Source organism: Aphelocoma coerulescens, chromosome 2 (assembly GCF_041296385.1).
Source record: "Aphelocoma coerulescens isolate FSJ_1873_10779 chromosome 2, UR_Acoe_1.0, whole genome shotgun sequence".
In the NCBI taxonomy this organism is placed as follows: domain Eukaryota; kingdom Metazoa; phylum Chordata; class Aves; order Passeriformes; family Corvidae; genus Aphelocoma; species Aphelocoma coerulescens.
Window position 1 is genome coordinate 67,652,956 of NC_091015.1, and position 12,217 is coordinate 67,665,172.

Sequence of the window (12,217 nt, forward strand, 5' to 3'; positions counted from 1 at the left end):
CGTATACGAACTCACTGACAGTGATGTCATGGAAAGAAAGGTGAACAGAGTGGATAATTTGGTTACCAAACTACGACTATATGAAGAAAGTATCTCTTCCTCCCCATGGGCCTGTGTCTTGTCCATGGAAAGACTGTCCAAGGACCTCCAGCAATTTAAAGAGGATTACCAGCAATTTGAAGAAGTGTCCCATGCCCTGCCAGTACAGACCAGTTTCTGCTATTAGCAACAAGTGTTGCCCTGCTCAAGAGAGAGGGTACACACCATGAAGTAACCTGTTGTTTTATGTGCATGACCATGGAGAGGACATGTGGAGGTGTGATGGAAAACCCACCTCTGTCCTAGCAGCCACTGATGTATGAGTTGAGAGGAAGCACAACTACTGCAGGAAATTCTTCAGTTTCCAGTAAATCCTCAGACAGAATAGGACTGATGCTACTTTCAATGCTCTTGAAGGGATCTCCATACTTACAAGAAATGAGCAACAACTACTGTTACCAGGAGGGCCCCTACCTCCAGCCAGGTGGAAGAAAGGGAAAATCTGATTTATTGGACTGTGTGGATCCCATGGCCTGGCACATCAGACCCACGTGAGTGTAAGGTTTTAGTTGACACCAGTGCACAATGTACCCTGATGCCATTAAGATATGTAGGGGCTGAATCTTTTTCTATTTCTGGGGTGACAGGGCAATCCCAACAGCTGACTGTACTGGAATGAATGTTCTGAGCCTTACTGGGAATGAATGGCAAAAACACCCAGCTGTGACTGGTCCAGAGACCCCATGCATCCTGGACATAGATTACGTCAGGAGCGAGTATTCTGAGGACCTAAAAGGTCATCATGGAGCTTTTGGGATACCTGCTGTGGAGACAGAGGAAATCAGACAGCTGAACACCTTGCCTGGTCTCTCAGAGGGCCCTTCTGCTGTGGGACTGCTGAGGGTTGAAAAACAACAGGTGCCAATCACTACCACAAAATTGTACCCTTGACAGTACCGCAACAAACCAGGAAACCATAATCCCCATGCATGAGATGATTCATCCACTGGAGAGCCAGGGAGTGGTCAGCAAGACTCGCTCATCCTTTTGGATGGCCATCCTGTATGGCCAGTGCATAAGTCTATTGGACAGTGGAGACTGACAGTGGACAATAGGCCTAAACAAAATCACACCACTGTTGAGTGCTGCTGTGCTGGACATGCTGGGACTTCAATATGAACTGGAGTCCAAGGCAGCAAAGTGGTGTCACCTTTGATATTGCTATTGCATTTTTTTCCATTCCTTTAGCAGCAAAGTGCAGGCAACAGTTTGCTTTTACCTGGAGGGGTGTCCAGTACACCTGGAATGGACTGCACCAGGACTGGAAACAGCCCCACTATTTGCCATGGACTGATCCAGACTGATCTGGAAAAGGGCAAGGCTCCAGAATACTTGCACACATTGATGACATCATTCTGTGGGGCTACACAGCAGAGGAAGTTTTTGAGAAAGGGGAGAAGATAATCCAAGTCCTCCTGAAGGCCAGTTGTGCCATAGAGCAGAGTAAGGTCAAGGGACCTGCCCAGGAAATTCAGATTTAAGGAGTAAAATGGCAAGATGAGTGCTGTCAGATTCCAATGGATGTGGTCAACAAAATAGCAGCTATGTCCCCACCAACCAGCAAGAAGGAAATACAGGCTTTCCTAGGCATTATAGGTTTTTGGAGGATGTATTTTTCAGATTTCAGTTAGGCCTCTCTATCAAGTGACCTGGAAGATGAATGATTTTTAAGTGTGGTCCTGAGCAACAACAAGCTTTTGAACAAATCAAACAAATGATTGCTCATGCAGTAGCCCTTGGGCAGGTCAGGAGAAGATAAGATGTGAAAAGTGTGCTCTATACTGCAGCCATGGAGAATGGTCCTTCCTGGAGTGTCTGGCAAAAAGTACCTGGGGAGACCTGAGGAGACTTGAGCCCTGGGGTGCTGGAGTTGGGGATACAAAGGATCCGAGGCCTGCTACACCCCTACTGAAAAAGAGATCCTGGCAGCTTATGAAGGGGTTTGAGCTGCTTCAGAAGTGATTGGCCAAAGCACAGCTCCTCCTGGCACCTCAACTGCCAGTGCTGGGTTGGATGTTCAAAGGATGTTTTACTCATGCCACTGACACTTCATGGAGTGAGTGAGTCATGCTGATCACACAGTGAGCTTGAGTAGGAAACCTCCATTGCCCAGGGATCTTGGAAGTCACCACAAACTGGCCTGAAGGCAAAAATTTTGTACTAACATAAGAGAAGCAAGAGGAGAAGGTGATGTGCTGAGAAGGCCCCACTATATAATCAGCACCAGATATGCTCTCTTTACTGACAATGCCTGCCGTATTGTAGGGATACACTGAAAATGGAAGGCTGCTGTATGGAGTCCTATGCAACAAGCTGGATCAAGGTGGACAAGGTGGATCAAGTCAGGTCACAGAGCTGAAAGGCATTAGGTATCTCTGAATGAGAGAAATGGCCAACACTCTACCTGTACACTGACTCATGGATGGTGGCAAGTGCTCTGTGGGGGTGTCTGTACCGGTGGAAAAAGACTAATTGATAGCACAGAGGTAAACCTATCTGGGCTGTTGAATTGTGGCAAGACATTGCTGCCTGGATAGAGAAGCTGGCTGTAAAAGTACCTCACGTAGATTCACACGTACCCAAGCGTCAGGCTACCGAAGAATGTTGCACCAACCAACAGGTGGATCAAGCTGCCAAGATTAAAGTGTCTCAGTTGGATCTGGACTAGCAACATAAGGGTGAATTATTTCTGGCTTGGTGGGCCCATGACACCTCAGATTATGAGGGAAGAGATGCAACATACAGATGGGCTGGTGATCAAGGGCTGAATTTAACCATGGGCTCTATCTCTCAAGTTATCCATAACTGTGAAATGTGCTTCAATCAAGCAGGCCAAGTTGGTAAAGCCCCTGTAGTATGGGAGACAGTGGCTGACATTTAAATATGGGGAGGTCTGGCAGATTGATTGCATCACACTCGGGCAAACCCACCAAGGCAAGCACTACATTCTTACAGTGGTGGAAGCAACCACTGGATGGCTGGAAATGTACCCTGTGCCTCATGCCACTGCCAGGAGCACCATCTTGGGCTTTGAAAAGCAAGTCCTTTGGAGACATGACACCCCAGAAAGAAGTGAGGTGGACAAGGGAACTTATTACTGCAGGCCTAGGCCCTAGGGTATATCACCGTGTCCCGCAGCCATAGGGAGGAGGAGGAGAGAAGATTCAGCAGGCAGGAATTGTGCAGCAAGATTTATTCATTTAATTATTTTACAAACTCTTTCATAGACTTTTTTCTTCATAATCTATTTGGACAAAGGATCAGCCACCCCTTGGGGTGATTGGCTAAAATCCTAAAACATCCATTGTCAAAATATTTTTCTGCTATACCATAAACAAGACTTTTCAAGGTTGCAGGTGGTTTGGTTGTTTACATACTCTACTACCTCTTCTGTGAGAGAGAAAAGTCTCTCATGGACTTAGAAAACAGCAAGAAAATCCTTGCTAGCAGCATTTTTGTATCTACAGGGACTCATTTCAAAAATCGCTTCATAGATACCTGGGCCAGAGAGCACAGTATTGAGTGGGTACCATGTACCATGCACCAGCCTCTGGGAAAACTGAATGTTACAATGGACTGTTAAAAACCAGATTGAAAGCAATGGATGGTGGGACCTTCAAACATTGGGATCTAGCAAAGGCCACCTGGTTAGTTAACACTAGAGCTCTACCAATTGACCTGGCCCTGCCCAATCAAAACCTCCACATACTGCAGAAGGGAATAAAGTCCCTGTGGTGCATAAGAGGAATGTGTTAGGGAAGACAGTTTGGATTAGTTCTGCTTCAAGCAAAGGCAAACCCATCTGTGGGATTGTTTTTACTCAAGGACCTGGGTGCACTTGGTGGGTAATGCAGAGGGACGGGGAAATACGTTGTGTACCTCAAGCAGATTTGATTTTTGGGTGAGAACAGTCTGTAATGTTGAACTGTATAATATTTGTTGCTGAATGACACTGTGCGCCAGTTTGGATAAATTTGAAGGAAAATATCCTCTGATAGAAGGCAGGTTACAACCAGCCCTCCCCCACCAAGTTTGGGAAAAAAATAGATTTTCCTCGGAGGAAAGTGGAAGAGATAAAAACTGTTTATTTAACAGACACACAGGAAAAGGATAATAATGCTAAATAATAAAACCTCTTGCTGTGGAGAGAAAACCTGGGAAATTTTTAGAGTCCCTCTATAGGTCTCTCTCTCTCTCTCTCTCTCTTTTTCTCCTTGGAGCTGGGCTGCAGGCCCACCTCCAGGGCCAGGGCCTTGGTGGAAAGTCCTCCCAATGTATTCTGATGTTGAAACAACCCAGCACAGAAGAAGGGAAAAATCAAAGTCCCAGGAAAACAAAGTTCAACTCTCTGGAGGAAAAGGAGCTGAAAAACTGGCCGAAAGCTGGCTAAAAAAACCAAGCAGGGTGTTTCTCCGCCCTCTCGCTGCCGCAGGATGCAGGGAGGAGTCTATGTATCTCTGTGTCCAAAACTGCTTTGAAAAGTTTTGCTCAGTTTTTTTCCCACCCTCTCAGGCTCAGTTTAAAGGCACAGAAAGGCACAAAATTAATTTCCTGGGTATAAAGCAGTGATAGGGGATACAACATCATAAAGTCACCCCAAGACACACTGCCACTGTATGCCATAACTGCCATAGACAATGAGGATAGACAGCTCCAGATAGACCAGTCATGAGCTCCTGATGCAGCTTGCAACCACCCAACAGCACACCAGCCTCCTGCTGTGGAAGACATCTAGGACTAATAGAATTCAGAGTCATGAACTAAATTAACTCAGCAGACTTCTTGGAGGGATTGGGCCAGTGGCTATGGAAGTTATACCTTTGCTTGTGTGTATGTACATATGTATGTATATGTATGGAATGTGTGGGATTTGGGGATGATATAGATGGCATAGAATAAGGGCTGGATAATGACCTGGTCCTGACCAGGACAGGGTTAATTTTTGCAGTAGTCAGGAGGGGCATGGCTAGGACACAGAGATTGTTCTGTACCACCTCATGTCACTTTTTGGGGATGGGGAAGGGCTTCCTTCTGGTTCGGATGGCATGGTGGAACAAATAGTTGGGTATTGTTGGGGTTTCTGTGGGGGAGAGGTTTGAGCAATTGTATGTGACTCGATTTTTTTTCTGTTAATAGTATTGTTGCTGTTACTGTTCTTTGTTTGTTTTCAGTAAATTGTTTTTATCTCAGTCTGTGATCTTTGCCTTTTGTGCCTCCAATTCTCTTCAGTCTGCTGCAGGGGAGAAGGGGAGGGGGCGTAGTCTAGCGGTTTGAAGTGTTTCAGTGGGAACACTGAACTACAGAATACCATTCCTAAACCACGACAGTGTCCTTGGTATTAGATTCCTTTTTTTATCTTCCCTCCCCATTCAGTTCTGTATATTGTTCTTTCGTTCTTTTACTGAAAAATGGAGATACAGTTTTTAAATATACTCTTATAAATTGGCATACTCTGGAGGTTTGAGGCAGTTTCAAATTAAGGAAGTTTTGCTCCTTTTTGAAGGACTGTTGGTGCCTAAGGAAATGGAATAGATTACAACAGAAATCAGTCTGAGATAAATTCAGTATCTCTCAAATGAGATTTTAGAATGAAAAAAGAGCATGTAGCTTTTCAGTAATGCTTGCATAATTTTAAAAGAGATAATCTTCCTTAATCTCATGCTATTATTTGAGATAATTCTGAGCAAACCAGTGTCTGGTTCAGCATTTCAGTATTTCCTAAACAAATACTTCTGTTTTGAGTATTTTTTTTATTATGTCTAAGCAAAAACTTCAGTGATGTCAGACAAAAATAATGATCTGTAAGATGCTCCACCTCCAATTCCAAAAGGTTTAGCTACTTGAAATGAGTGTTTGCTTGTTTGTTTTTAAAAAGGGAAATAAAATATCCTTTCTTGTCTTAGCTTTAGGGAATTTGTTAACACAATGTGAATAGCATGTGGTGACACAGAACAGATGCAGCTGTTGAAAAACTGCACTGACTTCTGAAAATGCATATAGGAATTTTCCAGCACATTATAGTGGCTTGCATTAATTCTTGATTATGGCATCAAAAGGTAATGGAGTCAAAATTCAAAGTTATGCTTAGGCTTCATTGAAAGCTTGTTACGCGTATTAAGCATTAAAAGATATTTTCAGTCTATGGATACAGATGTAAAGTATTACTGATTGTAACAGAGGACAGATTTTCATAAAAATTACAACTCTCTGTAAGTAAGTTCTTTAGGGGTAAAAGTATGTTAATTTTAATGTAAATTAATATTAATTTTTAGTTATTTAATTTTAAGTTAATGTAGGTTAAATCCAAGGCTGGTACTTTGAATTAGAAAGTAGAAAGAAGGAGGAACTCCTTCTCTCATTCAGCATTTTTAAAAATGAGATTATGCAAAAGACAGTACATTTTGAGTAAACCCAGCAACTGTGCGAAGCCAAAACTTAAATTGTGGATGAATGTGCATAAACTTAAAGAAGCTCTTTTCAAGTATTTTTGCTCATATCATACAATTAAATGGAATTATCACAGTTACTTTCATACCAGTTCTTGAGCAGGCTAGTTCTAATATCTCTCATCATGGCTCTCTTTAATTCTGTTTCTGTCCATTTTTCACTTCTGGGCAAACCTGCCTTTTTCATCCTTTATGATGGTATTTTGCCTTTACAGAGTTGCTTGACATACTGGAGATTGAGCATTTGTTTATTGACTCAAGCAGTCAAACTGTTACTCATACCTTACCTTTTGGTAATTAAAGTAGTGATGCTGGTGGTTGTGTTGGACTAAAACGAAGTAGATCCCTTTAATAGACAAGGGTTTTTACAAAATGTTCCTTTTACTGCATGTAAGGCACTGTCTGAAAAAAGAAGCAAACACTATTTTACCTGGTATTGCCAAGATACGGTAGGAGATTCTCTTTTTAAAAACAAACAAACAACCTCGCTTTCAGATAAAATGAAGATTACATGCATGGAGAATCTCCCAGCCCTTATACTGGGTTAGGAATATGTGATTTGTGTACAGAATACTTGAAAAGAAAGCATTTCTGGTATATGGGCTGAAATATTTCAGAACTTGTCCTGTGTGCCATGTATATGGTCAGTGCTGATTAACTTCTGGAATTTAAGATATCATGGGGCTACTATAAAGAAGGCTAGATAGCAACATCTTATGTTAGATTTTTCAAGTTTTGTAGTGAGAAGAATTTCGTAACTGTGTTTTAATTCCAACTTTCAGGAGCATCCCTTGTTGTTGCGTTGCTTAGTTTGGTTTAGCAAGTGGCAGCCTTCTCAGAAAGCACTGCGGGGGTGCTTAGGATAGAGCAGCAGTTCCGCTCTCTTGTAGTCCTTCCGGATGGCCCCGCGCTCCTGCTCCAGCTAGCTGTCAGCTCCGCAACACAGTGACAGTAAAGGAGGCGAGAAGGGTCTCTCCATGTGGACCTCAGAGGAACTTTTATTACATGGTGACAAACCGGTTCCCAGAGGCAGAGAGACCACATGGTCAGGGAGCTTGGGGTCCTATCTGGGGATGAAGGGGGTGGAGAGAGCACTTGGACAAATGATCTCAGGGCACAGGGGTGGTACATGGGCAGAGTTGAGGTACTGGAACCAATAGGGAGAACCTGTGGGAGTGGCCAGGACTAGGGGCAGGGGAAGTGGGGACAATGTGGAAGGCAGACATTTAATAAGAAAAGCAGAGGGGAAATAAAACACTGCACCTTGTAAGCTCCTACATCTTTCTTGCATCATTTCATTTGAATAACTCTATGCTCTTGAATTGTTTGACATTTTATGTCTAGGATGCTTTTTTTTTATTCTGGCTTTAATAAAAGTGGTATTTGTTGTCTTTTTAATGCATTTCAGTAATATCTGCTTTATCATAAAATCCTGATACAATAAGGATAATACAATAAAATTTTCAGTCTGTGACTAACGTTGCCAAAAGTTTTACATATTCCTGTAAGAATGCTGAGTGGCTTTGTATTACAGTAGACTCAGAGAATTAGTAGGTAAAATATCCATAGGTTTAGTCTCAGGGAAGGTGGTGTTAGAGAATAGGTATATTGTGTTCACTTTTAGCTACTGAAATTCATACTAGATGTTTTTGTCGAGTTCTGTGTTTTATCCAAGGTGTCAAAACTACTATCAGCTTCCTGTGGTAACCTAAAATAAGATCCTGTCATCACTAGAGCAGGTTTTTTAAAAGTCTTAAAATAGATATAATCAGCTTGCAGTGTTGCTTTGAAAAAGTCCTCATGTTCTTCGCTTATTTTGAAATGTGTGTGCTGAAATTCCTTAATTTGGTAGGGAAGAAGTCTGTATACAGGTCAGCACTTCATTATTGTACTGCCAGATATTGTGATTCTGGCTCATAACCTACTGATACATGGCTGATAGTGATGAAAATAGTGATTATTATTTTTTACGTATCTATAAGTATCCTGCCTTGGGCCTGTGTACTTTTAAAGGATTGAATAATGCATACCCTGCTTGTTTCAACATCAGAGGTGTCTACAATAAATTGTGTTGTGACTGCTTTAATTAGCAACTAATACATACACTCATTTGTTCAGAATTGTAAGAAAATACTTCTGACATAAAATGTTTTTCTGTCTTTCTAGATGAAGTGTTATCACAAAAAATACAGGTCGGCTACTCGTGATGTGATTTTTCGCCTTCAGTTTCACACTGGAGCTATTCAAGGACATGGACTGGTGTTTGGCAAAGAAGATTTGGATAATGCCAACAAAGGTACTTGTCATCTGTTGTTGGTTGGATGTGTATATGTGTGGGCATGCAGGCATGTGCATGTGATGATCTTCTTCAGCACCTGTTTTCAAAAGGATTCTTATTTCTTTCTTTTTCCCCTTTTCTTATTTTTGGGGAAAGGGAGACTGCTTTAAATTATAGCGTGTAACACCGGTAAGACGCTAATGACAAGAAAAGCTCTTCAAGTGAGTTAACTTGTCAGAATAATTCAGATACTCCTACATAGTCCTTATCGCCTTCTCTCACATTTATAAAAACAACAGACATTCTCTCTTAGTCACCATTGGAGGAAATAATATGAGCTAAATTGTTCCCTTTTCTGGCTAGTGAAAACAGTCATTAAGTCTGATAATGTGTTTGTGATGTAGTCTGAGTCTTTTAATATGCTTCAGAGTATCAAAGAATGGACACAGAGTTTTCAGACACACTTGAAAATGTGTCGTACTAGTCCTCATATTTTCCAAATTATAACTTCAGTTTTATTATGTTTATATCAGGTTTGGAACTTCAGCCTATGTTACTAGCAAACTAAAATCAAGCATATTTTCCTGCAACACACAACATAAGGCTACCAAAAATTTTGTGGTCAAGTATTGTGGTTTAGCCAATATGGGGAACATATTTGATTTACCTGGGTGTGTTTTCTATATAAGCCATGTCTGTCTAGAGAGGGGGTTAGGAACTGTACATCTCTTCTTTTGGCTGTTCTAGAAAGCAAGCAAAACTCCAGCTGGCATTTACGTGGTCTTTTCTGGAAAATGTGTGGCACAAAGAATGTAACTTTTAAAAGCAGATCACTAAGCTGCAACTGAGAAGGGAAGAGTGATGAGGGTATATGTATAGATAGCTATAGAGAATACTGATTTCTGAGTGTTCTGAAACTGCTTTCCTGGGAAACATCTTGCTGAAATCCTATCCTTTGTTCTCAGATGACCGTTTCCCTGACTACAGCAAGGTGGAATTAGTGTTTTCAGGAACTCCGGAGAAAATTCAAGGTGAGCATAGAGAACCAAATGTATGCTTCATTTGAAAACAAATCATAATGAAATACGCATTTTTTTAAAAAAATCTTTTTTCCTCTTTTATTCCACTTCTCTTGTAAAAAATCTGCAATTTTACTTTTTCATTAAAATATGTTAGTTACCGGTTTAAATTTGAAAAAATTAATAAAGACTCTGCATTTATATCAGCATAGAAGTCACCAGATTTTGTTCTAAAGCTGTGCCAGAACACTTGCTACAACTAGTAGAAAACATTTGTGTACCTGTGTAGAACATGGATAGTAGGTGGTTTGGCTCAGCGTAAGTGTCAGCAAGTGGCCTATCCCATAACCTTTTTTGGATGTTGTCATAATTGATTATGTTTGCAGTATTGAAGTTTGGACTGTCTTCAGTTTAGCATAAAGAGATACAGCTATAGTTTTCCTGGAAATGCTTCTCCTTTGAAGTAGGCTTGTAGGATATTCTGCATGCTTCCAAAATGCTATTTTAATATGTTTAAGATTATGTGATAATTATTACTTACAGTAAGAACTTAAGATCCTGCAGATCATTGCAGTTTAATTCTGTTAATGAATGTGTTTTTAGTCATTTTGTGGTGTCCCAAAAAAGTAGGGATTCTGCCTGAGACTGATTGAAAACCAAATACTCTTAACTGTCTGTCTTATACATATTCCCATTCAGTGTCCTCAGTGTCCTGTGAATTGCATGCTTTCCTCCTTTTTTTCCCCACGTGAGTTTGATAATTTAGAAAATTATGGCAGCAGCCACCAAGAAGTTGGATTGTGCCCAACTGAGCACAAAGATCTCACTTAGCCTGTTAGAAAGCCATTTAAGAAAACCAGTTTTATAAATGAATTTGTCTAGTTTGTTCTAAGTGTTTCTGGATAGTAAATGCTTGAAGACAGGCCAGTTGACACGTCTAAAAAAGGACCAAGGTTTTTTTTCAAATTTCACTTCCTTAGATGACAAATGAGAGGTGTGGATTTTTTAATAGGTTTTAAGCTGTTGGAAAGTAATGCTCTAAGTAATTGGATATTTGTGTTCAATTGCTGCCTGAGGCATTAACTGGCTAGGAAGAGCAGCTCACCTTTGTTACTGAACAAGTTATATTTCTTTAAGAAGAAGTCTATGCAGCAGTCCGGGAAGATGTTGACAAATTCTTTAACTTTAGCTTTATATGATCCCTATATTTGTGGTTAATGCTTAGTTTTGCACCATACAGTGCTTAGTACAAATACCAGAGATTAATGTGACCTTGTGTTAATTCTCTACATCTGTGACTAACAAGTCTTGTGCCAGCTAATGCTTCCTTATTTACTTATATTAGTGATTAACATGTACTAGCAGAGATGTAATTGAGATGAAGGATTCAATCCTTGGGAACAAGGATTGTGTATTAGAACAAAGAATGGTAAGAGAAGTATATTATGACCTCACCACATGTTTAAAATACTCTGAAAGAGAAAGGATTAATCAGAAAATCTGGAATCATATCCAAATAAGTCCACAGAAATAATTAGTATATATGCATGTATTCAGGAAACGTGATGAGTATGTATTCGTTTCAGGAATATAACCTGGTCTGTTAGGTTACTGCGGATACATGCTTTGAGGAGAAATCCCCATGCAGCCAGCACTGGTAGTAATGTTGGCTTTCTAACCTATTAATTGGTTGGAGAGTTTATATCCTGGTTTTTGGTGATACCTTGAAATACTTATTTACAATTCCTGCAAAATCACTTTTCCACATCTGAAAATACTATAGAATTCTAGAATAAATACAGGGTATCTCTAGTCCATCCTCCTGCTGAAACCAGGCTCATTTGTGAGATCAGACCAGTTTGCCAAAGCTTTGTCCAGTCAAATAATGAAAAACTTCAAGGAAAAGATGTCACAGCCTCAGTGGGTGGGCTGTTTCCATGTCTGACTGTTCTCACAGTGGAATTATTTTTCCTTATATTAACTCTAAATCTATCTAGATTCAAATTTTGCCTGTTTCTTGTCTGTCTGCCTTGTTCCAACCTGATTGTCTCCTCTATGGCCTTTAGGAGGCTGTTGTCAGATCCTTGTCAAGACCATCTATCTCCAGACTGAAGAAGCCCTGATCCCTCAGCTTTTCCTCACAGGGAAAGTCCTGACCACAGTGGTCATTTGCTTCACTTTATTCATATAATTCTTGTATTCTGTAGCTTGAAACCGTACACAGTATTCTAGAACATAACTGACTGTGATGTTTTTTAAGAAAGAATGCAGTTTCCAAGAATATAAGATCCCTGAATATTTAATAATAAAATTCATAAGTCTGCCTTGTGACAAATGTCATCGCAGAAACTCTACAGATGGCTTTTTCCAGGCTG

General features: G+C 40.6%; 1 protein-coding gene across 17 annotated transcripts in view; it reads left to right on the forward strand.

Annotated features, from left to right (window-relative positions):
- TNS3 (tensin 3) overlaps positions 1-12,217 on the forward strand; it is a 218,302-nt gene that overhangs the window by 107,833 nt on the left and 98,252 nt on the right. For all 17 annotated transcript variants that reach the window (XM_069007895.1, XM_069007893.1, XM_069007894.1 and 14 more), the window contains 2 exons: positions 8,712-8,841; positions 9,789-9,854. In XM_069007895.1, the coding sequence (XP_068863996.1) occupies positions 8,712-8,841; positions 9,789-9,854 (196 nt within the window). The remainder of the gene's footprint in view (positions 1-8,711; positions 8,842-9,788; positions 9,855-12,217) is intronic.